At 38.2% G+C, this 25,389-nt stretch overlaps 1 protein-coding gene across 1 annotated transcript in view; it reads right to left on the bottom strand.

The window, feature by feature from the left end:
• SLC2A9 (solute carrier family 2 member 9) overlaps positions 1 to 25,389 on the bottom strand; it is a 79,299-nt gene that overhangs the window by 30,362 nt on the left and 23,548 nt on the right. Inside the window, exons 6-9 of the mRNA XM_059471062.1 lie at positions 20,136 to 20,268; positions 11,857 to 12,044; positions 8,420 to 8,530; positions 227 to 328 (exon numbers count right to left, since the gene is read on the bottom strand). Coding sequence (XP_059327045.1) covers positions 227 to 328; positions 8,420 to 8,530; positions 11,857 to 12,044; positions 20,136 to 20,268 — 534 coding nt within the window. The remainder of the gene's footprint in view (positions 1 to 226; positions 329 to 8,419; positions 8,531 to 11,856; positions 12,045 to 20,135; positions 20,269 to 25,389) is intronic.

The raw sequence follows: 25,389 nt of genomic DNA, 5'->3' as shown, positions 1-25,389 counted from the left end.
GAGTTAAGGAGTCTGAATGTGAGAATGTGAGAAAGTCCCTATACTTTTTTCAATGCAAAATCTTTGGAGCAAACAGATTCATAAATTAGTACAAGAGACCTTTCCCTCCTCATGCCAAGCTGATTAAAAGGATTGGCATGTGCAGGAATGTCGAGACAAACCAGTATTAAGCATCTTTAAAACAGATAAACGAGATAGTAAAAATCTGCAGTGCCCCTGGCGTTACCTGTAAGGTCAGGGAGACAGTGAGCACTGCGAAGAAGACGATCATCAGCCCGAAGCCTCCAATGAGGAGAGGCCTGCGCCCAAGCCGCTCAATAACCAAGCCCTGGAAAACAAAAGGTGGCATTTCACCTTCCTGAGAAAACACTGAAGAATGTGGATCATGAAATATGTTCTCTCATTAAATATGAAGGTCAAAACTCAACCATGAATTGATTTTACACCGTTCATAAGCTACGACATTCATAATTGTGCTCACAGTTATATTTAGAATATTTAACATGTCTGAAAGAGCAAGTCAGTATTGTATCCTTATCTAGGGCCACTGAAAAAATTGTTCATTGTTTGAATGGCTCACAGATATGCACTAAATTTCTATGATAATGTTCTTACAATACATAATTTTAAAATACCACTGCCTTTAAGTGAATTATAGTCTCTTGCTTTTGCATTTTGATTGTTTCCTTATTTCAACATCTCTCTGAATTTAAGCTTAAGAAATTTAAAATTTGAGATTGAAATATTTTTAGCAGAAATTACATCTTAATTAAACAAAAATTTATTTTAAATTTCTTTCTTTCTCAAATGTAGAATAAGCATTTAGTTTTCATTTTGGATAATTAGAGTAATTAGAATATCCAAGCAAAAAAGTCCATGCAGCTGAAAATTTTGCTCAGAGAAGTGATTTTAACACTAATACTTGTGCAGTTACACCCATTTTCAATTTATATTTAACATCTGAATATAAATCACAAAATCTGAATACTTATCTGCTAGAGAAAAACACAATGGAAAATTTCTTAAAAAGCTGTAACTGGAAACTCTGCTAGTCTGACTCATTAAAATAGGCTAATACGTATTTTGTCATAACAGCTGATGTACTTTTCATGTTGGTGACTACTAAAATTACTAATTACACTTGGCTTTCTTATAAGAAAAATAAGAGGATTTTATGAAGATTAAAATGTACCACTTCAAATAAGTTGAAGTCAGAATCACAAAACTATTTGCCATTTCATTATTGACTGGTGACTGAATGCCATCTTCTGCACATCCTTTGAGAAAAAAAAAATGGACAACTAAAACGAAACCTGAAGTAATACTCTTAATTCTGGGAAACAACACACATCCCTCCACTGCCAGCATCTAGAAGAAATGTGTTAAAGCAAAGTACAGAGACACCCACAGATGAAATGCCTTGAGAGGCAAGTGCTTCTCCCTCAGTCTGGAGCTCACCAGGGGATTTTAGGGCAGGCTTGTCTGTCCTAAATACACGTTGATGTTGCACCCTGAGCTGAACTTCCTCACCAGAGATATGCTCTGTGATGCTGCAGGTCACTGAAAACAGCTCTGTGGCAAGATTTTTCATTCTTTATTTCTTTAAATGGTGAAATATATTTATTTGGACAATTTCCACGGCTTCCGTAATAGAATTTTGGAATTTTAAAAAGACCTGCACTGATATTAAGAAGATCTTATGAGGTACAAATGTTTCAAAACTGCAACTGCTTCACTGTCAAAACCTCTACAATATGGCAGCTATTTCCCATTATGATTAATAAATCCATCTTGCAAACACACATGACCACACAGACACCGAACCAAGAGACAACTTCAATGGCTTGGAGGGCTAAAAAAATATTTGATAGGTCTGTAAGACCCATCTTCTGCAATTTCTGCAAGAAACTTCTGCAACAGATGTTTCACATGTAATTTGGAGTGGATTATATGTTCAGCAATAAATGTTGCACATGTAATTTGACATGCTGTGCAATTTCTGTTATTTTTTTCGATGCTGGATTGATGGTCATGATCAAGACATCTTGGTGTTACACAGCTGAGGGGTTTTGTATTAAAACAGGGCCAGGGATGATGCTTCTCTTAGAGGGAAAAAGTTCATAGATGCCTCTCATACAAAACATGGAAAAAATGTGATATATAGTTTTCACTTGTAAAACTCAAAGCAAAACAAATTCCAGTAAGGAAGGACAGTTTGGATTCGGTCTTCCATAACAGCAAGTTTTCCAGGTGAAAGAAATGCTGATTTTGAGGGTGTAAACAGACAACAACTACTTAATGTTTTAGTTATGATTATACAAATCCAGAACTTGTTCACTTGCAGAACCCGCTAAGACACTTATGACTCATAAGAAGTGGAAGATGATTCACCATTTTCCAAGTATTTATAGTTCTGAATGCTCCACTGCTATGTACTGGTAACTGTTACCTATTGAAGATCTATAGCAAATCAAAATATGCTGTACAGAAGAGTAAATGAAATAACAAGAAATCCAGTGCATGCTCAAGTAGAGACAACAGAAGAGCATTAGAACTGTTTTCTGTGATAACACCTGAGTTATGTGCCAGGCTGAGTAGGTTGATACTTGTTTCTGTGTGATCATAAACATGTATTTGTAGAAACCTATACCCAGCCATGATGGTTAGCACAGATGAATGATTGAAAATGTGTAAAAAATATTGCATCCAAAATTCTCACAACACAAATGTTTTGTGATAAAAAGGCAACTGATATACAAACTACATTAACAGCTCACACAACTTACTTCTGTCTGTCAGGAAACACTTGTGAATAAAGTTAAAGAAGCAAATGTCAACCTTTTCACTTGAGTCAGCTGCAGATACCAGGGCTGACATAATGAAAGCAGAGTGCATTAAAATAGGTCAGACAAGCTTCCTCGGATAAAATGAATGTGCAAGCAAGTCCTGCAGTCCAAATAGGAGGTTGCATACTATTCCCTACTTATATCCTGGCCCTATATTATACTAAGCAAACCCTGTCAGCTTTTCTTGATGTCTCAGCTCTGTGAAGAAGTTTGCTCTATAAGTTAATGTCAAGAATAGCCACACTTTCTTTCTCATATATTTTGGATAAAGGTCTGAGTAAGACTCTGTGACTGGACTGAGACTTAACATGGCAAGCTAACACTGTGTTATTTCCATTTTAAATATCAGGATTAAAATGGATAACCTCATTTATACCACTCTATGACACAATGTGTAGTATCTTGTACCCAGGAAGAAGAGAGGAACAACAGACTGAGAATTATAAACTGAGGGGTTTTATTCATACTTTGATGTATATCCATTAGTCTACTATAAGAATTATTAATTTTAAAACACAAAAGGGGGTATTGTATTTAAGTACCTAAACTGGAATTTAAAGGCATAGCACCAACTTTGACCACATAAGCACAAGCCTTAAAGAAATGTCTGTCTGCAAGGTTCTCACATCAATTTGCCTGTATCTGTATTAAAGCCACAATAGGATCTTATAAACTTCTGCAGATATCTGTCTAAAGATTACTCTCAGTAAAGCATGGAATTGATTGCTGCATTTCTAAGCTCAGTCTGAAGTATTTTGTAGTGAGGCATCCTTAATCAGCTTCACTTGGCAGTGAAATTTTCTGTTCACTAAAGATGCTCTCCATACTCGATACCTGCCAAGACCAGCACAGCCAGGACATAGCCCATGCAAGGACCTATCTTAGCCAGCCACCTTTGCCTCAGCAGTGCTTGGCAACAGCCCTAGGGCAGCACAAACCCACTCATTTCCTTATCCCTATTCTGTCCCTTGAGTAAACTGTAGACATTTCTGAAGCAAAACTCCTTCTAGTGATGATTCAGTTGTTAAAAGTGTTGAGCTATCAAGTTTATGCTATAAAAGCCAGACTAGATCTCAACCTTGATCTGTGACAACTTATTGTGGCTGATGCTTTATTTTCTAATTATGATATTTGGATGCCCTGTTGCAGATCATCCCGAATAGATTGATAAAAGAATTACTCAAATTCAATGCTTTTAATCCTCAGCAGCAAAAGATACATCTTCCAATTTCTGAATTTATCCTACAAAAGAATTTGAACTACACAAATGCAGCCTTTAACCATGCACACCTTGGGTCTTGGGAGTGGTGTTGTCAGGCAGACCTTCTTGATGAAACTTTTTCTTTTGGAAGGCACTACACAGATACTTCAACACATGCAGTCCTCATCGATTCAAAAGTCCATGTGTATTAAAAAATTACAAAGGAATAATGCCTTTACCTAAAAAAAATCCTAAATAATCTTTACCTAAAACCAAAATGTTGATCAGTTGTGGCCTAAGCCAGTGTGTATTAGCACAGTCTCTCTCTGCAGTTCATCCTGCAGAGAAAATATTTCCAAATGCCTCTGGCCTTTGACAAACACCAAGATCTGAGATGCTGCTTGCCCAATCTCTTTTCTACTGCTGTCTCTGTCTGGGCTACTACAGACCAAGATATCACCTTCAAATTCTGGCAATCCTTGGGCAACAGCTTGGCAGGGTGAGGGGAGAAATAGGGGGAAATGCCCTGTTTGCCCCATTCTTGCCCTCTCTACTTACATCCTACTGGAAATTGTGGGTATGTGAAGGCTGATTCTGAGTTGGTGGGAACAATGTCACATGGGACTGCATTAAAAGTCTTACTAAAAATCAGATTCTAACAGAACTTCCTAGGAACCCTTGAGATTCTGGTATTTGTCAGCTCATTTTTTTCACTTGCTAAGACTGGCTGTTACTTGGACATATCTCTTTCTCCTCTGATGGTGGACCCAGGGTTTCTGTGGAGATGTCTTGCATCATCCTGTGGAAACCATGAAGGAAATGTGTTGGAGATGAGAAAACCTCTGGAAGTATCTGGAATATCCTTTATTTAATATGTGTCATGCCCTGAGCAGGGAATATTTCCTTCTATACTGAGATCTATTAGCAATAAAAGAAACAAAGAATGAGTCTAAGAGCCCTTTCTCATGACATCCTAAAGCAGATTAGAATCATCTTGCTAAAGAAGGCTGGCTTCCCTGACTTCTGTGTGATACTGCAAAGGATTTCCTACATTCTCTTGTGGTCTAGTACTGCAATGTATTTTAACTCATTCCAGGCTTCACACAGCTTGTCTCTGTCACAGGCTTTTAGTAACACCTTCATGCATCATCCTATGGGAAATACTTGGGGCACAGTCTTCTCAATATAGTCACGTCTAGACTCCTTCTGTGAACACTGTAAGAAAACCAAATTTGGTGCCACAGATGGCAAAATTGGATGTGGGATGCTTAATTTGAATAATATTCTCTTTTATTCTAGGCTGGGCTTCGTGGAGGAGGGAAGGAATCTTTTCAGACATTTCCTTCTGTCTCCCATTCACCCTGCTGCTGTGCTAAAGAAAGGCACTGGAAAATTGTTTTCTTTGCCCACTGAGAGTAAGACAACAACTAAAATTAAACCGAATTACTAAAACTTAGAAAACAGCAACAGTAATCAATCTTACAGAAGAACAACTAAGTTTGTGGTATTTTAGAAGTTATAGAACAGACTTCTACTAAACACAGAGAATTATTTAGGGTATATTCCACCCTGCTTCAAAGAATTGCATCAGGTTAGATAACTTACTGATGTAACATGTCTATGAATAGTAAATCTACTCAGTATTTCGTTCCAGAGGATAAAAACCTTCAGAAACAAATTATGAGCACCCCACTAAAAAGCAATTGTCTAGCAATTCCTCTAAATCAAATCTGGGTTAAGTACAATGGGTAGAATTCTCTATCATTAACCAAAAAATATACAGAAAATTTATATTGTCTCCCTTGAGAGAAGCCAGGGCATCAGGATGCAATGGTATACATATTTCATTAAGTAAATTAGGAAAAATTGGTGCAAGTGGAAGTTGCAGCCAAGTTATGTGAATGAAAGGAAAATTATGATGAATGTTTCATCTTTCAATGTCTTGTTTATATGGCTTTTGCTGGAAAGGAGGGGGGATGGAGCTGTAGGCAAATCATGCCACAAGTGGGCATATCAAGGGATCTGAGGCAATACAGAGCTATGAAAAGGATGGAATATTAATTGTCTTTCCTCATGGACCACATCAACATTATTATTGTTGTGCTGCTGCTGCTCCCAAGAGATGAATTAAAGGGAGACTTTCAGAAATTTTCACAGTTTCAGTATTTCATCTCCTAAATATTTCTTTGTTTCTCCATGAAATACATCTCTATTTCACTATTTTCCTTTGGCATTCATAAGGGTCCCTTTAATGGAGGTCATCAACACCAAAATATTCTTACTGAGGCTCAATCTCATGACTACCTAATTTATATATAATGATCACAGATGGTGCATGATTTCTAGTGGACATTTCCAACTGCTATTTCATTTAAGAGGACAGAAACTATACCTCTATAACTGTTTACCCTTACTGAAATTGTGAAGTTTATTGGGAGTAAAATCTGGTTTCTGCTAGCAAACACAACATATTAAAAAATACCAGGAAAATGGAGTTTTCTTCTTGCTTTCTTCTGTATAATCTCTGAGTAATATAAAAGGCATACACCTGACTTAACATTTAAGGCTGTGAAAGAGATTTTTAAAAAAAATATCAAAAGGAGACATTGGGAGAGGTTGGGAGTGGGAGGAATCCTGTCCTCACCACTAGGCATGAAATCTTGATGGGAACTTACTCAAATAAAGAAGCTGCAAAATCTTCAGCTGAAAAATTAAATTCATGTTGCTGTTCCTTTAAACAACAGAAATGAAACATTTATGAAGATTAAGGAAATAAAATTAAGGCTAAAAGGCAGTGTGTCCTGAACTGAGAAATTGGAAGGGAACAGGTGTATTGGTACATCAGCATTTCCAGAGGCACAGCAGGTAGCACTAACAAAAAAAATATTAAGAAAATCTACTCTTGAGTACAGAAAGTTAAAACACATACCAGGAGCCAAGGAACACCCATCCACCTCATTATGTGTGAGGAGTGTGCTCTGAAGAAACCCCACAAGCTGACAGCACAGAAGGAATTGAAAAATAACAGACCCTATTTATAGAATGGCTTTAATATCATGGAATCGTCTCCATGTAATTATCATCTGTTTTCACATAAAAGAGGTGTATTCTTCACCTAAATCAGTGGTAGAATTATCATTATTATTTTTCCATATATCTTAAACAAAGAACCATGTGTGCAGTATCACAAAGAAATTGTAAGAGGTAGGCACTTTCATATTTCTCTATTTCTACCTATTGAAATGAATCATAAAATAAAAGTCTCTTTAATATAAAAAAAAAAAAACAGCGGAAAACAGATTTGTGGAAATTCACAAACATCCAAAGGTTAAATGTGACCCCGTAGAGTCCTTATGTTCTAGACTATAAGAAAACATACCTGATAGCTGGATTTAGTTTAACATTTTGTAGGTCACAGGCAGTTACTCTGCCACTGAAAAGGACCCTTTTTCCAAAACCATTATTCTGACATTTAAAAATGCTTGCTGCTGTATTCAGTATTGTTCAGATGGAGTTGGTATAGAATATATGAAGAAAAAATTCTAACAAAGAAAGGTCTGCTGGCTTGTTTGCAGCTTTCCGTTCCAAAGATTTCTCCCATTGCTTCTTATCTATTGCAGTACAAACATAAATGTATTTCCTTTAGCAATTAATGATGTAATCACCTACTAAAACTTGAAGTTTTAGTTTGCTCATTTAGTGTATCATTTTCCCTAGTCCTTTCCTGTACATAGTTGAGTTTGTCTATGGACATCTCCCTGTACATTCAGAGCAGAGCAAAGGACCCGCTCTGGAGCCCGTGGGTTAGGAAAGGATGCCTGTTTGTGCTGAGTGAGCAGCACAACTGACACCACGTGGGACTCTCTTGCTCCAGCAGGGTGGCTTCACTGTTCCACCTCCCTGGGTGGCTGTTCCTGCCGGCCACACTGAACATCTGCAGCTGTGCTGTGCTTGAGCCCTCTCCAAACAGCTCCACAGCTGCCCAGCAGGCTCATGAGAAGACTGAGATGTGAATAAACCTCTGCCAGGTAAGGTTGTTCTACCAGGTGAACTAATTTATGAGTCATCACTAAATATACTTTGGCCCTTGCTGTTTCTGACTTATTTCTCTTCACACATACAGAGCGCTGCAAGACATACCAACTTTTTCTGTTCCTTTTGTGGATCTAAAATTAAAGAACATCTTAAAAAAATATTCCAAGAAAACAATTTGGTTTAGGATTAAAATTAGAAATAATATTTTGAATTGCATTATCAACCATTACACTTAATCAACATACTATTCTTTTTATATTTTTGGCTGTATAAGAAAATAAAATCTAATAATATTAAAATATCAAGCATGCTAATGGATTTTCATAACCATACTTACAGAAAAAACAGCAGCCAGAGTCTCAGCACCACCAGTACTTAGTGTAACATAAGGGATTGTTTCATGATTGATCCCAGACTCACTAAAGATGTTGTTTGTGTAGTACCAGATCTGCATCAGAGAGAATAAAATGAATTATTAATCATTAAAGGTTGAAATACAATATATTGGTATTCAGTCCAACCATTCAACCTGCTTGAGGTGAGACTTGTTAAAACTCTGAGCACTCCCAAGGCACCAAGGGCTGAACAGGACAACAGGCGAAGGGAAAGTGCAAATTCCAGGTGGATTAGGCACAATGCTTCTGTAGTTCCACTTGCAGGCCCAGGCAGAATTACAAACAGCTTCAACTCAATTTAGCTTAATTCACTTTAGAAGTAAATCAAAGAAACTCACTTTAAGCTTGAGCAACAGGATACAAACAGGTTTCATGCGGCTTACAAAGCAGTTTTGTGTAGCTTTATGGAATACTTCAATAGGATGCAACAACAGAGGAGAGAACAGGAAAGAGATGTTGTGAGGCAACAAGAGGCTGCTCATTTTTTGGACAGAAGGAGAGACGTGTGATTTCTGCTTTAACCTTACTGGAGTGTGGATAGCTGCAGTCAAGCCATCCGCCCAATCTCTCTCTATTATCCACAGAAAGAAAATATACTTTTAAGATTAGAGTTGCTTGGGGAAAAGTAATATGCTGTTTTAATCAGAGGCTTGAAGTAGCTGTCACTAAAGGATAGAAATACAGGTTGTATGACTTAGAGGAAGTCAGTCATCTTTAGTCATTAAAACCATATTCAGGCAGAGAATATATAGTGGCAACATTCTAAAATACCAAGTCTGGTAAGCATCAGGGTCTCATTCACATCAACTTCCCACTTTGGGAAAGAGTGCCTTAGAGCAGTACGTCATACAGTGTATTATACCTCAATATGAAAAAGTATAACATTCACCAGTGAAACTTCACCCTAGTTTTGTAACTTATTTAGAACTGAGATAAAATGGTGGAGGATAAATAAGTTTATTATGGTTCATATGTATCAGGTAAATGTTAACAGAGTAGAAGAGAAGAATAGGAAATAATTTATGTAAATTTAGGTCAGGCAGTCTGGTATTTTGTTCTAATTGAAAACATTAACATGATTGGAGCTTCACCATGATTTCTGTTCAATGTTGAAATAAACAAATGTACAGTTTTAAGTAAAACAAATTTTGATCTTAAGTAAAATCCTTAAAAAGAAGCAAGTGTTCTCAGGTGCCAACAGGGTGATTACACAAATCTGCCAGCTGGCAATTTCCCTGGAGAATGACCTGAGATTGTCGCCCGAAGGAATCCCAACTTTCCCATATGTCCTGTCCAGATGGTAGTTGTGGAAAAGACCAGACTGACTAACAGGGCACTACAGACAAAGCAAATGAGTTATAAGGAGCCTTCCCTGCCAGCAAAACCTGGCTGGTGCTGGCTCACACCCAGCAGGTTGGTTCAGAGGCACTCAGGCAAACCAAGACCCGGGTTCACCAGTATCTGTCACACCTGGACCTGTCCTCTCATCTTCGAGCTTTGGATGACTCGAGCAGCATCAGCCAGGAAAGCCAAGTGGTCCAGCTATTTCTCTTGACTTCTCAATTTTCTTGGTTTTACTATTAACTGTTACTAACAACTGTTTAAATAATCCATTTCAGAACAAAATTTTTGTGTGAATAATTTTTTTTCATGTTTGGTGACATTGCATGAGAGGAGAAACAGAGTAATAATAATAAGGAAGGCTTGAAATAGCCAACTCAACACACAGGTTCCCTGACAAAGAAAGTTTTTCTGAGACATATTTTCAGAAAGTGGCCATCCAATGACGCTCTTAAGTAACTCTGGCATCCATTTTGGACTGGAGATGCCTGACTATCTACCCACACCCTCACTGAAGCCATGAGAGTGTGATTTTGTTCTGCCACAGAGTACTGGACAATTTCCATCAACTAGTAAGTATCCTCAAAGTCACAAAACTCCTTCATTTCCCCTGAAAATTTAGCTGTGATCTTTTCTTATAGGCAATGTGCTCCATTGAACAGTCTGTTTACTACTGTAAGTGTCATTTTTTCTCCATTATGTGTTGATAAATCTAAAAAGACTGGATGACAAGATAATTCTGGGGCTTTTTTCCTCAAAAATCTATCCATAATGAGGAATAAAATAACCTGCCATTAGCACTGAAATCCTACCATTAGAAGAAAACTCCACCTATGCAAACATTATTGTAGTTTACCCCACAGGATGAAAAAACTCTTTCAATTCCCTCCTAGTATTTTGCAAAAAGCTTTCAGATACCAGAGTTCCAATTGCATTAATCTTTTAAATAGTCTTAGACAAATTACTTATATTTGGAGTCTTAAAGCTATAGAGATACCTGAGATAAGCCTGAGCTAATATTCACAGGTACAAAAGCACATAGATTTATTGGCCTTGGGGGGAAAATCTAGCTGGAGTGTGATGCAGAGCACAGTGAGAGTTCCTTGCATGAGCAAGAATATTGCTTATATATATAAGCAAGTAATGCCTTTGAACTATGACAAAAAAACCTTCCCTTTGAGGTTCTTCATGAGAAAATTTTTTTTGTGCAGCACAAAGCATCTCAGCCAGATGCCACAAGCTGCAGCAAGGATAGTTCTCGCTGGATGAAACGAACACACTTTCCACAGTGTAAGTGGTGTAAACACCTGGCAGAGGTTGCCCAGGAGGGTTATGACTCTTGACCCTTGAATATGTTTCAAACACAACTGCACAAGGCCCTCAGTGGCCTGAGACAACCCTGAAGTCATTCTTGCTCTAACTAAGGGCTTGGACCAGTGGAGGGATCTTCTGACCTAAACTGTCCTATGACCTTCTCATACAGGCTCAGATAGGTGCTGAAGGAGACTTCTGATATCTATTAGCCTCAGACATATTAATGGCCAATAGGATTCACTGTTTGATGTCTTTTCCCTCTTTTGCTTCACTTTCCAAGACAGGAATATTGAAGCAACAAAAAAAATCAAATATGCAGTGCAACCTTTTAAAATCCCTTATAGGAAGTTTTGATGACTTCTGTAAGTACTGAACTGAATGAATCCAAGCTGAAATGTCTACTGCAAAAACTCTGAATAAGCATGGGGCATGTTCAGAAACAGAGAATCTGAGCATCAGAAGTGAAAGCTGCATCCTCTTCCTTTGCTGATCTTTTCTACCTTTCCATGTATTCCTTCAAAGTTAACACAACATGGCTTTCCTCAAACATTTTTTGTTTTACAAGCCCCCAAGCAATACAGATCTCTGGATCTTCCCACACACTGCTGTCACAGAGTCACTGCTAAAGGGAATTCACAGAGGTTGGTAAATAGTGTAATCCAAAGCTCGTTATAAGGGAAAGGGGCTCCCCAGGAGGTGCCATGGCCCGAGGCAGGACACTTACAGCATTCAGCCCACAGAGCTGGTAGCAGCCCATGGTGACGACCACGGTCAGGATCTGCCATCGCACCGCGCGCGTTCGCAGCAGCTGAAGCACCGACACCAGCTTGGTGTTCCTCTGGGCCCGAGACTCTGCCAAGACTTCCTCTATCTCCTGAGACACATCACCTTTCCCAAGGAATCTCTGAAAGGCTGCAAAGACAGGACATGTACTTTAGGCCAGACACTTGGGACGGTGTGCATTTATAACTGTCTTGCTTCTTTAAAATGGAAATGTTTGGCACAAACAGGAGGCATACATGGGCTACAACTCAATTATTCTTCTGCCAACAATATCATTCTGCTCCAGATGTGATCTGGTTCATCCCTGCTTTTGGGCTCAAAAACTGAAACCCAGCTATAAATTGTCTCCCTATGAGATCTCTCTTATGTTATTTCATATGTAATACAGCCTAAGGTCCAGTGAAGAGTGAAAACCCTGTGTGACTTGAAAATATTACCAGAGTGCCTCTGAACACTATTTGACCTGACTTTTGCAGCCTAACAGTATAGCTGTTCATTGTTGGAGATAGATTGGATAGAGAAGTAGCAAGATGTAAAGGAAATAGTAAGATGTAAAAATAATATAAGTCTGGTAAACCAAGAAAAGGCAGACATTGGAAAGGAATAGCTACTACTCTTCATACTTCCTCTTGTTTTTACTAGCATATAGACAAGAAATCACTTTGTCAAGGTAATTAATACTAGAAATAATTACCCAGAGCAGTTCAAGACTTAATATTTATCAATGCCGGAGTCATGGGAACAAATTTACATGGCCAATGTAAGGAACCAACCAACCTCATCTCCCCAGAAACACACCACACCATTTTGTACTGCACACTGATAGCTTCCTGAAATATCCCTCCACTAATAATACAGGCTTTACACCTCCCACCTCCTTCAAGACAGAGATACCTCCAACTGGATGTGATGTGTCTCCACCAACCTTGTTTGACAGATGCTGTCTATGCAGTCATAGATACTTTTGTCTCAATCTAATGAACACACCCCAGGGGCTGGCATTTTAAGAGATGTTTAAAATGCTCATCATCTCAGAGTCACTGCAGAGAAACAATGACATTACAAACACCCCTGCAACAAGGCTTTGCGACCCAGTAGGATGCTAACATTCAAAACAATCCTTTACACAGCAGGTCACCTGAAATTGTCATTTTTATTAAATGAATCAGTTCATTTAGTTCACCTAAGAGCAAAACCATTTTTTCTTATCCACAGCTTTGCATAACACTGCCTATAAACAAGTGACCACATATTTCGGTATGTTTAACACACCTTTGGATCATAAAAATCGCTTAGATGGTCAAGAAAACTAGAGATAGACCAGTCATGGTTAATACATCCAGAATTTATTTAGATTTTGAAGTTAAAAAAATTTATCGTTACCCAGGTGAAAAGGACAATTTGTGGCACTTCATTGCTGTGATGGATAAGACACACAAATGAACTGGTGAGCTCCCAGAGCATCCCTCTCTGATACTTTGCTGAATGCACAAGGCTGCACATTCTGCCTTCTCTTGGTCTGGCAGTGGAGGGAGCTAACTTGAGCTCTGGGCCAAGCTTTTCTGAGGCACTCAGCACTTCTAATGCATTTTAATGGGCCCCAGCTGATTCTGCTTAACAGAGATGATGATTTTTTTAAGTCATGAACGACCTCTGGGTGTTGAATCAATTCATAACATTCATATATTCTGATAACCAGTTTCTCTCTTGTGAGAGGAGAGGTCAGAATTTTTAAATCTCCCAGTAAAAGTAATTTCACTTATCTTTTCAGACAGGCAGTACAATCAGAAATGAATGAACAAATTCAGACCTCAGAACTAAAATTAGGCTGCTCAGGTTTGTCCTTGGTTATTGCCCATTTTTTAATAAATAACGCTCATTGTAACGAGTGTGATCTATTTAAAGACAGTGATAAGAAATGTAAAATTAGAACAATGTGTGCCTACAGTATGTTTAAGTCCATGTCTCGTGCTGAAATTACACTTTCCTCAGTACTATTAGAATGTCGATTGAGAAAAATTCAAGTAAAGATGAGAACAACCAGACATATATCACCATGGTCTTCCATGAAAGGATTCTCTCAGATTTTTAAGCATCTGGTGTAAATTAGGTCAGTGCACAGCTTCCTTTATTTTTCCTGTTCTTAAAATCCTCAGCATTACTTTAGGTCACACAAGTCAAAAACATAGGTGCAATCAAGTAAAAAGTTAGCAATCTGTCTTTTTTGCACAAAGGAGTTTGCTGTATTTCTAGAGGGACGAAGAACTAAAAAACTGCAATTACCAAAATTGTCAAGTACAAGGCGGGAAAAACATAGACACCTGATTCCCTTTCTTTTCTTCATGGCATTAAGTAAAAAGATGTAAATGCCACTAGGCAATGGTGATGGATATTAAAATTACCAACAAGTCAAGAAATACTAAGAAATTACTATGCTACCCATGCACAGTTTTGAATAGGCATCACCCAACCTTCTTGGAAAAACATTTTCCTGCTACTCAATGTCTTTAATTTTCTTCCATTACCAGCTTTTCAGTACCATAAGAATCACAATTTTATATATAAATAATGTGGAAAGAAATTCTGCATTAGCAGAGAGATAGGGAAACTCAAAAGTCTCAAAAGAAAATGTGTGATGTTCAATTTATTAGTTTTACAGTCTAAACCACCAGTGCATTGCTGGCACTGAGAAGCACAGAAGTCGTTCCTCTCCTCGCTGCAATGACTCATTTCCCTCCGTGACTGGCTGCCTCTCTCTGTAGGGAAGCTTTATTTTCATGTAACACTTAAAACATCGAAGGAGTTGCAGCTCTAGAAACTTTTAAAAATTTCCAGATTCCTATTTAATTCCTTTGGATCAGAACGTTTTAGAAGCTCAGCCTCCAAAAGCTGGAATACTGCCTTCATAAAATAGGAAAAGAACTGGATGGTTCCAATCAAAGGCAAAGAAGTCAGGAAGCCCTTCCATTTACTCCACCAGTCTTTATTCATCTCACCTAAGTGAAGGTGAAGCACCTGAAAAAGGTTCAAATATCTGGAAAAAAAGTCAGTTGGTACCATCTCTAAAACAAATCAGGCCTTTAAATTAACTGAAGAGGGGCACTCAACATCTCAGCAACATAGGGAATTACTAATTCTTTTTCCACTATAGTACTTCCAGGACTTGGCAAAGAAAGCAGTTATTATCAACAAAATTAGCACATGAATTTTGAGATGAAATTTTAAAAGATCAAAATGCTATTGAGTGGTTTACAGTATAAAGCCAGCACCAGGCAAAGGGAGGCAGAAAAAGAGAGAAGTAGTCAAAGTTTGTTTGGGCTTACTCTTTGAAAAGAAATGGAAAAAACCTAAAATAAGCTGCTGGAGTATTATTGTCATCTGTTTCCCATGGACACATTTGCTTCCCTGATGATCAATTATATTAAATCCAGTGTCACCCTGTCTCACATATCTTTGTCTAAGTTCTGCTTAAACAGCATCTTATTTGGCCACTGTTGAAGATAGATAGTAGAAATTTCCCTGTAATAACTCCATGTTACCACAGAAATAATTCACAACATGAACTAACAGTTATTTCATATAAACTAATGTTATTAGAGTACTGAATATCCAGAAGAATAACTCGGGTATATCTTCCTAGAAGAGATATAAGTATAATCTTCCTAGAAGAGATATAAGTATAATAATGCTATTTAAATCTAGAAAAATATAGATTATCTACTAGCATGCAGCATAGCAAAATTTAAGAGAAAAAAATCTCAGAAAATATAACTACAGACAAATGACTTCAGGCTTTTCGCATATGTCACCTCCCTCTTCTTCTAAGTAAAGAATACACAGATCTTTTTTGAATTATTATCCAGTTAAGGATTACATTTTTGCCTGCTTGTATTTGTGGTTTTACACACATCAATAGGCCTGTTCAGGTTCACCTGAAACTAGCCAAAATGTACTGGTAAAACAAAACATATACATGCCACCCTAAAATAACACAAGAATTGGTAAACAGAGTTATATTAAAGGTCCAATGACATAATATCCTTTCTAAAAGACAGGAGGCTTAAGAAAAGCTTAAAGACAAATCAGACACACCACAATCACTCCAGCTTTTGGCAGGTAAAAGTCTGAGATGAAGCCATCATCAAAAGCCAGCAAGTGTACTAGTCATGGCTGTCTCTTCCTTTCCAGTAAGAATAGTTTCTAATCCTTACAGACATACAAAACCCACAGAGAAACAAAAATAAATAATATGTGTGCTTGTTGTCAGTCATAACAACCGATTTAATCACCTGATTTGCAGCCACTTGTTCCTCTGTTAAAGTTTGGGTTTAACACCTCTCCAGTCCATGTGGGCCCCCTGAAGGCCTTCATAAAAAATTGGCTGCCTGCTTTTTTAAATCAGGAGTGGCCTTGCTCTTTTGTCACATGAAAAGATATCAACCCCAATCCATCTTTCTAAAAATTTAAATCCATGCTTCTCATTATACCTATTGTAATGCTTTTTTCATAACCATGGGACTTTTAATGTATGACTGAACATACTGGATGAACAGATTTTGTATGTCACCAACAGATGTTGCAGTGACATTTTATCCAAGTTGTTTGACCCTTAAGACATAACAATATTCTTTTCTCTGGCAAGCTGGGATACCAGCTGAATTATTGATTTACGTGACCTGCTACTGTGGCTGCATAGAAAATGCAAGATTCCTCCCTGTAAGAGTGCACTTCAAAAAAGACACCTCAACTCTCCAACTGCAAGTATTAATAACCCATGTTTTTAGTTGTAACAAATGTTCCATTTTATCACTACTACTGATGTTATTTCTTTTACATCGTTGTGATACTCACAGATCAGGGGAGCACTTGGCATGCAACTAATAGACAGCCAGTGTGAAATCCCTGTCTTAACTGTCCTAGAACTTGGATGTTAAACTGATGCAATTATAGCAGCAGGTTTTTCTTTTTCTTCCTGTTTCTATCCCTGTCACTTTTCATTTCCACAATCTCCTTCCGAAGTCCTTCTCTTCAACCACTTGAATATCCATTTTTCTTCTGCTGTCTGGCCTTGATTGAGAAGGATCACGTCAGTTAAATGCTAGGCAATTTCTTACCTTCTATTCTTATCAAATGAGGAGGATATTAGTTATGGGACCTGGGAGAGGAGCTGGGGTGGTTCTGCCCTTGCTTCATTACCAGATTTTTCTTCTTGAGCAAAGCAGGTTTACAGATTATGCTGCTGTTCCAATGGACTGTTCTCTCCCCAAAACACATGGATCAGTTCTCCCACGCTCAGCAGTGAGAGACAGGAATATGAGAGATAGTTCAGATCCTTTGGGTCTCAGGGAGTAGGATATAGGTTGGTGACATGCAGGAAGATGAGCCAAGCTCATCTGTCAGTGCTGCTTTTGGCGGCAGAGAGCAGCAAGTCAGACAGGGTGTGTCGGCTCAGCCGCGCACCACGCGCACGGCTGGAAAAGGGAAAGCAGGGCACTGGCTAAAGCCCTGCTAATGGGGCTCAGGAGACCTCACTCATCTGAGGAATCGCTGCCCCTGTGCCCCAAAGAATAGCTTCTCTCACGGTGCTGTGACTTAGGCTTGCACATGATGCCTCTCTAACCCTCCACCCTCATCCCTTCGTTTTTTCATTGTTCAGACATCACGTTTTGGTCCTTCCCCTTCTCTCATCTCTTATTTGCCCCTTAAAGACATCTGCCACAAAAGGGTTTGACACCATTTGTATTTTGGTAGCTAAAGACTGGTTGTCTCCTGAGACAGAGATGGAAAGGAGGGGATGAAAGCAAGGGCAAAACTTTGTGGAAACTCAATGACCTAAATTATCTCACTGGATTTTATTGCTCTATAACAATTAGGAAGATTAATGTTGTCGGCTCCATTTTAGGAGCTTTGGCATACATGCATACTTTGGCGTATTTCATAAAGACTAACATAGTCATCTGCTTTAAATACAGCAGACCTTTTGCAAATAATAGTTTTATATTTCTCTGACAAGGTATAATCCACAGTGAAATATATATTTGCATGAATAGCCTTGATCCATTAAGGGAAAGAAAAGGGATTTAGTCAGTAGAAAGAGTTGCAATTTTCCAATATTAATATGCAGATTTAAGCTAAGAGGCAAATAATTTAAAAGCATTACTGTAGTCATCATTAAAATGAAGAATTCTGCTTTGTCATTATATGACTTACAAGCAGAAGGGCATTTTAATAAATCACAACTCCTCCAGTCTTCTTAATACTTAGACTTTTCCTCCCCCATTTCTGCTGATAATGCGAATATCCAGATGATTTGTCTCAAGTGTTGATTCACTCTCCTATTTTTTGAATTCCACTGTAGACCACAGTCAAAAATGAGTTACACTGTGTATTACAACATATCTCAGAATTGAGTCTTTTCTTATAGAATTAATAAAATCCAAAAGCGTATATTCATATGCAGTTACTTTGAAAAGCTTTTTATATCAGCTGTCTCTTTTTTCTCTGAGTATCTAAATTTACAGTCCTTAGGGTGGCTCATGAAAGCCATCTTCTTTTCATCAGTAAACCAGTGGCTAAAGCTCATTTCCACAGGCAACTGCTCTCCTTATGCTTTCTACTCCAAAACCTACCTCCAATGCCTCTGGATTAGATTTCAAATTATTTTCAGAACACGTATGCTGAAAACATCCCAGAGTGCAGTTGGCACATTACCAAGCAACAGTAAATGGTGTGAATTTCAAGGCAGGTGGTGTTATTTTACTGCCATGCTTTCTAATTTTTCAACTCTGCCTATGAGAGGTCCAGTTTCACTGTCAGTGCTGAGGTCTCCAGGTACTGTAGCAGGATTTTCAATGGTTCCTCATAGCAAGTGTAACATTATGCAATTGCATTGCAGATGCAGAGCCTTTGCCAGCCATAGCTCCGGAAATATATCTACAGTTTTATCAGGCAGAAACGAGCCAGTTTAAACTTGGCACCCAAAAGCCAAATTTCTTCCCTGCCCAGCCATGGTGCTGCAGAAGTTTCCACCTAACAGCCAACCTGAGCCAGGTCCTGCTCTGAGCACCACTGACAGGGCAGCCCTTCCCTTGGAAAAGCTGCTCTCTGCCTCCTCAAAACTCTGCTGACTCCTTAAGAACACTTTCCAAAACCTTGTTTCTTTTGTGCTCTTTTTTTTTTTTAAGCATTGAACTGTATGTCTGAGGCTCCAACCTTTATAGAATTCTTCATTCAACACCAAATTGAGACAGCATGGGAGTCTCTTCATCAGTATGCTATTGCTTGTTCAGAGGGCTCTTCAGAATAAAAAAGGCCAATTGTTAGTTTCAAAATAAAAGAAACTAGATGGAGTTGCATTAATTTCATGCTAAAAGGTTATTAAATTTGTATTTCAGGTGTTGATACACACTTTATAAGTTTTTGCAAGCAACTAGTTCATGACTAAAAATGTTAAGGGTCATATTCAAACAAAGTTTTTAAGAATAATTTGTAAAGCACTTATGTTTGGTATTTTGGTATTATAATCAAACTCCTTTTTTATAGACTCCTGTTTTTAATATGTTGTTATAATAAGCTAAACCAAACTTTTTAACATTCTCTCACCTGTATTGGGACCCTAGTAAATTTACTGGGGTGGGGAATGCAGCAACTGTGATCACGCAAGCAAATTATAGTTTTATATCTGGAACCTAAGGTAAGGACAAAATATTCTGTGTCTGCAAAGCTGAAGCAATATGGAAGCACTGGAATTTTTCAGTTAAACAGATGTATGAGGTTTTTATTAGATCAACCAAGGTTATTGAATTACAGAACACAGCAACTACTGGGGGGAAAAAAGCAGCAACAGAATCTGTGTTTTTATTAGACAAAGTGCAAAGACTGTAGATAAGGGAGAGCCACGATGACTGAAACCACCTTTTACTTTCAAATGAACCCTGCACAGAGCGGCTGGCACACAACAGCAGGATGATTTGGTTAGTTCTGTATCACTGTGTGTACAATGTTATATAAGTTCCCTTGCTGGAGAATTTAATGTATAAAAACTTCAAAGCTACAGCTATATTTACGCATACAGAGACAAATGAAAAAGTGAGAAAAATTATTGTCAAGAGATTCTCTCCTATGAGAATACTCTGCTTCTAGTGTGGTACCAGAATCAGGTGTCTCCAGCCTGAATTCCTACAATAAACACCCTTTGTTGCAAAAAGGAACATATCTTACCTTTTTCTGCCTTGCTCCTGTTATGCTTTTCGAGTAGGAGGTACCGAGGGCTTTCGGGAAGAAAAGGCAGAATCACAACTTGTATCAATGATGGAACAATGATGGCTCCAAATAAGAAAGGCCACCGAGATTCCTGCAAATGGATGCAAACAGGAGTCAGTAATACTCTCCCAAAGTGACACTTGGAAGAAAAATAGCTTTGATAGGAAACACTGCAATTTTTCATCATTCAAAGTGTTGTGTCCACCACCAGAGTGACGTGTTCCTCCTAAGCTCAGTAAGTGGTTTGAGCACTTCCCTCTCAAATCACCTTACTCAAGGGCCAAGTCCCGAAAGCACTTTCCATTGTCAGTTTTTATTTTACATTCTTTCATTTCAGCAAAGCCTAAAGTATGTTCTGCATGGTATGGGATGTAATCCATGTCTCAAACCTGAAACAGGGCCCAAGATAACCAACTGAATAAATCCCAGAAATAATCGGTGGGGTATCTCCTAATCAAACTTTTCACCTGTCCTTTCAGGTGAGAGGAGTGTTTTTAAAAAATTCTCCTGGGATGGGAAAACAACTTGAGAAAGTGTTTTTTCCAACAATTTAAAGCTTGAGGTAATTGGTCATCCTAAGAGCCTCCATTACCATGAAGGCTTCAAGACCCTATTTCTTAATTCCTTTTTTCTCTTTTTTTTTTCCACATGAGTGGAAAACTTTCTGTAATGTAGATGAACCAAAAGTGGTGAATATTGTTTATGGACAAACAAGCATGGATCTTATTTTAAAAATTAGAAAACTAAGGTTCTGTCTTTAAAACCAGTCAATAATTATATAACCAAGTGGGTACTGCTTTGTAAAGGATAACTTGGGAAAACAGGCAGTAAAACTTGTCACCTTCATTCCATATCTGCCTGGAATAATTTCCTGCAATATAAACCTCTTTGCTATGTACCATATAAAAAAATTATAGGGTGTTATAATTTTTCACTGTACCTCCAGATAAAAATGTTACTCTTGATCAGCCCATCATATTTTCTGAAGGTTTTTTCCCACCATGTCACGGACACTTCTTAAAGGAAAAAAAGTATTTTTTCTATACTGTTATTATCAGCATTCTTCCCTCCTACCTATGGAGATTTCCATGGAATAAACTTACACTCCTTTTAAAGTCTCCTATAGTGTATAGGAGACTTTCTATGTTGGTCACATTTATCTCAAATAACTCTTCTTGAAAGCATTATTTTGAAAAACTTATGAACAAGACTCTGAACTTACCCTCCACAAAAAATAAAAAACTAGAAAACTGTGCTACTATAATGAAAAGCCCTTTATTTTTGCCATATAACACACTGAGTTTCCTTTATTTCCTCTGTTAAAATTTCTGTTTTAATTCTTATCATGCTAACTTCTAAAACCTTAAGGTAAACTCATAAATACTCAGAAATGCTCATAAATATGCTCCCACTTGCCATTTTGGCATGAATTGATCAGAAAGTCACTGAAGCCAGTGGAAACTTCTCCATCCATTTCAAAATATTTCATGCCTATTCAACATTTTGGAGCGTGTGCTCTACTTGCTTTTCTCCTCATTTACATTATACAATCTTAACTCCTTTCTCCCAGTACAGAAAAGAAATAGTAGGAGTAATATAAGCTTAAAGGATCATCAAAATTGCTGGAAATCAGGTTGAACTAGAACCTCTAAAGAGAACTAAGAGAAGCAGGCAAAAGGAGGGTTTCATAACCCCTTTAAGAAGGAATAGAATAGGACATATAGAGGGACAGTGCTCAGAAGCAGTAATAAGCTAAAGGCAAAAGACAGTGTAGGTGACTGAGAAGACACTTAAAGCACTTTACCTCAATTGTCAGCAGTAAGAAGAAGCACACAGGCACTGCTGGGAGAAATGAAAACAACCACATCCCATTTTATTTCAGGAAAAATTTAAAAGAGCATGAAATGTTTTAATTATAGGGGACCTGATTTCATCACCCGCTCAGAATTGGTACAAATAACATGTCAAGATGGTGAAATTTTCATTTTAAACTGTCACATTATGGATATTTGCTTAGGCTGGAGCATGAAAAACCTGGCTTTGATGTATTTACAAAAGACAGTTAAACAGTAGAGCAAGTTTGACAACCACAGACTCATTCAAAGGTTGATGGAATAAAATGCAAAGCTGCAGAGACAGAAGATTGGGTGGAAGGGAGGGAGATAAAGTATGGCATGGATTTATCAGCTGCAAATGAAACAAGATTATGGTGCACTGAAATACAGTAAAGAAAATGTTGCCATGTCAGAAAATCATCAGCTAAAATGCAGAAGATGGAACTTATTGTAACCATCAAAAGGTGGAAAAGAAAGTGGCATGGAGAAATGTCAACAGGCGCTGCTGACAGCTGAACTATCCCTATCAAATTGAATAATCTATTTAAGCACCAGTGACATTTAGTATTCTCAGTAATTACGAAGATTTTGATGAAATGTGAAGACACTCTCAACACAGACCAGGTAAACAATATACACATAAATATATTTTAAAGGGAGAACAGAATTGTTAACAAGGCCATGCAACAGAGGTTGGGAAGAAGTGTTGTAGTGCCCTGGACATGGGCACCCATGGGCCAATTAAATATCCCAGTATGAGATGAATAACAGGAGTAAAAGAAATATGCAACTGTGACAGGCTTCACTCTCTTTGTTTCCCTCTGAATAATTTCACAGAAACAGAGAAACAGAATGGGTTGGAAGGGACCTCTAAGATCACCTTGTTCCAGTACTCTGCATGGGCAGGGACACCTTCTACTGTCCCAGATTCCTCAGAAACCCATCCAGCCTGGCCTTGAACACTTCCAGGGCTGGAGCATCCACAGTTTCTCTGGGCAGCCTGGTCCAGTGTCTCACCACTCTCATAGTGAAGGATTTCTTCCTAGCACCTGTGCTAAACCTCTCCTCTTTTAGTTTAATAAATAGATTTAATTATTTTTATCTATTTATTTTAAAAGCATAATCTGGACATATCTGGACATATAATCTGGAGAATCTCCCATTCTCAACTCAGCCACTATTGCACAGTCAGGGTTCTCATTTGCTCTCTGCCCAGAGTTTGGGTTTCTGTGCTGTGGAGATCCCCATGTCCCACTGAGCATCCTGACCCCAGCTGCTCCCAGGTAGGCTTCCCCCATCCTGTCTCCTGTCCATTCTAGAGCCAAGGAAAATGCTCACACCCCAGACAGCTTCTCCTAGGCTCAGGCTGGACGTGGGGTAGCACAGGGCACTCCCCAGCCCTGCTCTGCATCCCTGTGCAGCCACCATGCTGCCTCACAGCACTGTCAAGGGCTTGGCTACCTCTAATGCTTGAAATGAGCAGGAGATGGTATCAAAATAAATACTCTTTTCCCCTTTTTAGCACCCAGTGCACAGGATGATCTGTGATCTCAGTGAGCAAGTCTATTTACCAGTCACTATTAAATAATCACCATTTAAGTATTTATCCTGGAATTAATTCCTTGGGGATGGGGTTGTGATGAATTTACTACAGTGCTGAACAACTTATAAACAGAAATGACCTTTTTATATAATGTTCTTCTGTAAAATGACATATTTTACCCATTTTGTATGTGGGGAACAAAGAGACAAAAGCCTCTGGCATGCAATGCAAGATACTGAAAATATCCAGGAAATAGTGATTTGGTAGTCTCTTCTTTTGCATTTTCTATAAAGAGCAGGAACACTTTTAAAATTTTAATTTTGCCAAATATAATCACACATACAGACAGAAATAATTACATCTAGTCTAATTTTTAGACGCCCTGGAGCATCTTGCCTCAGCCTCCTGCTGCAGCTACAGGAGGATGCAGGTCTCTGTGATATTCTGTGTCACACCTGCCAGTCTCACAGGGACACCTAAGGTACCATGGGGCATCATGATGTTACTGTCTGCTCATATTCAAGCAATTCAATTTTGTCCTTTCTTGTACAGACTTGGCACAAAAATTGGATATCAGAAATATCCCATTTGGCCCACAAAAAAAAAAAAAAAAAATTGTATCCTTGCTCAGAACAGACTGGGAAAATTTACTTAGGCATGCAAAGCCCAGAATACTGCACAAGTTCAGCATTTCTCTGTTAATCTGCTACCACACCACATAAAACACTCCTAAAAGTAAAGGACAACCACGCTGGCCTGGGGCCAAGGACTGAAAAAACACTGAGATGGAACTAATTTCTTAGCTTTAGAACTAACTTTTCTTCCTTTAGTCAAGGCTATGGCACAGTGGTGATGATAATGTGGCAGCTGAGAAAAGAGAAGTTTTGCATCTCAGGCTTCAGAGCAGCTGCTCAAGTATAAGGTGCAAAACAATTGCCTTCCTCTTACCTTCCTTGCACCACTCCAAACACTGCTCTGCAATCTCCTCTGGCTGCAGGGGATGCTAATCTCACAGTTATAGCCCTGCTGGACACAATTTTCTCTTTGCATGACCCTTTCTGTAACCCAATTTGCCAAAAAGAATTTCAATAACAGAGGTACAAATTGCTTACCTTCCTGTTTAAAACAGAGGCAACTCAGACAATATGTGTATTTCACCGCTGTTCTGTACCCAGATGTTTATTTTTACAGGTCTCTACTACAGCTATAACTCTGACAAGAAGATTGCTCAGGTATCAGTATCTTCCCAGGTAATAATCTGTACAGAAAATCACAGACTCAAGGCTGTACAAGTCTGATATAAAATTCACAGAAATCAGCAGGAGATTTTTGTTACTGAGTAAATGGCCTTTGGATAAGAACTTAAAACAGCTTTGAAAGTGTTTGGTGTCTGAGTACCATGATTTTCTCTTCACTGAATGGCATGTTAGATCGTGGAAGTATTGAGAGGGAGAATTAAAGTATCTGTCACAAGTTCCCCAGATGGTTTTTTGTCCAGCTTTTTATTGGAGTAACAGCTAACTTTTCACTGCACACTTATATGGCATAATTTGTCCCCATTTATTCATATCCAAGAAAAGCAAAAATTTCAGAGAAAAAGCAATGGGAAATGGGAAGCTTTCACATGGGATTATTATCAGCAGCCAGCATATATATTTGAGCTTATTTAGGAAGAAATATTAGAGGTATGATGGAGCTAGAGACAAAATTTCTGACAGAGCTTCCTTTCAGTGATGCATTTAGACTCAGGTTAGCATCCATAAATAACAAAATATAAAAATAGTAAATTAAAATAATTGAGTAGGATAAGACTTAGCTTTTTAAACATGAGAAG

Source organism: Ammospiza nelsoni, chromosome 4 (assembly GCF_027579445.1).
Source record: "Ammospiza nelsoni isolate bAmmNel1 chromosome 4, bAmmNel1.pri, whole genome shotgun sequence".
NCBI classification, from domain to species: Eukaryota; Metazoa; Chordata; class Aves; order Passeriformes; family Passerellidae; genus Ammospiza; species Ammospiza nelsoni.
The sequence above is the reverse complement of the archived record's forward strand: the minus strand, read 5'-3'. Positions and strand labels throughout refer to the sequence as shown.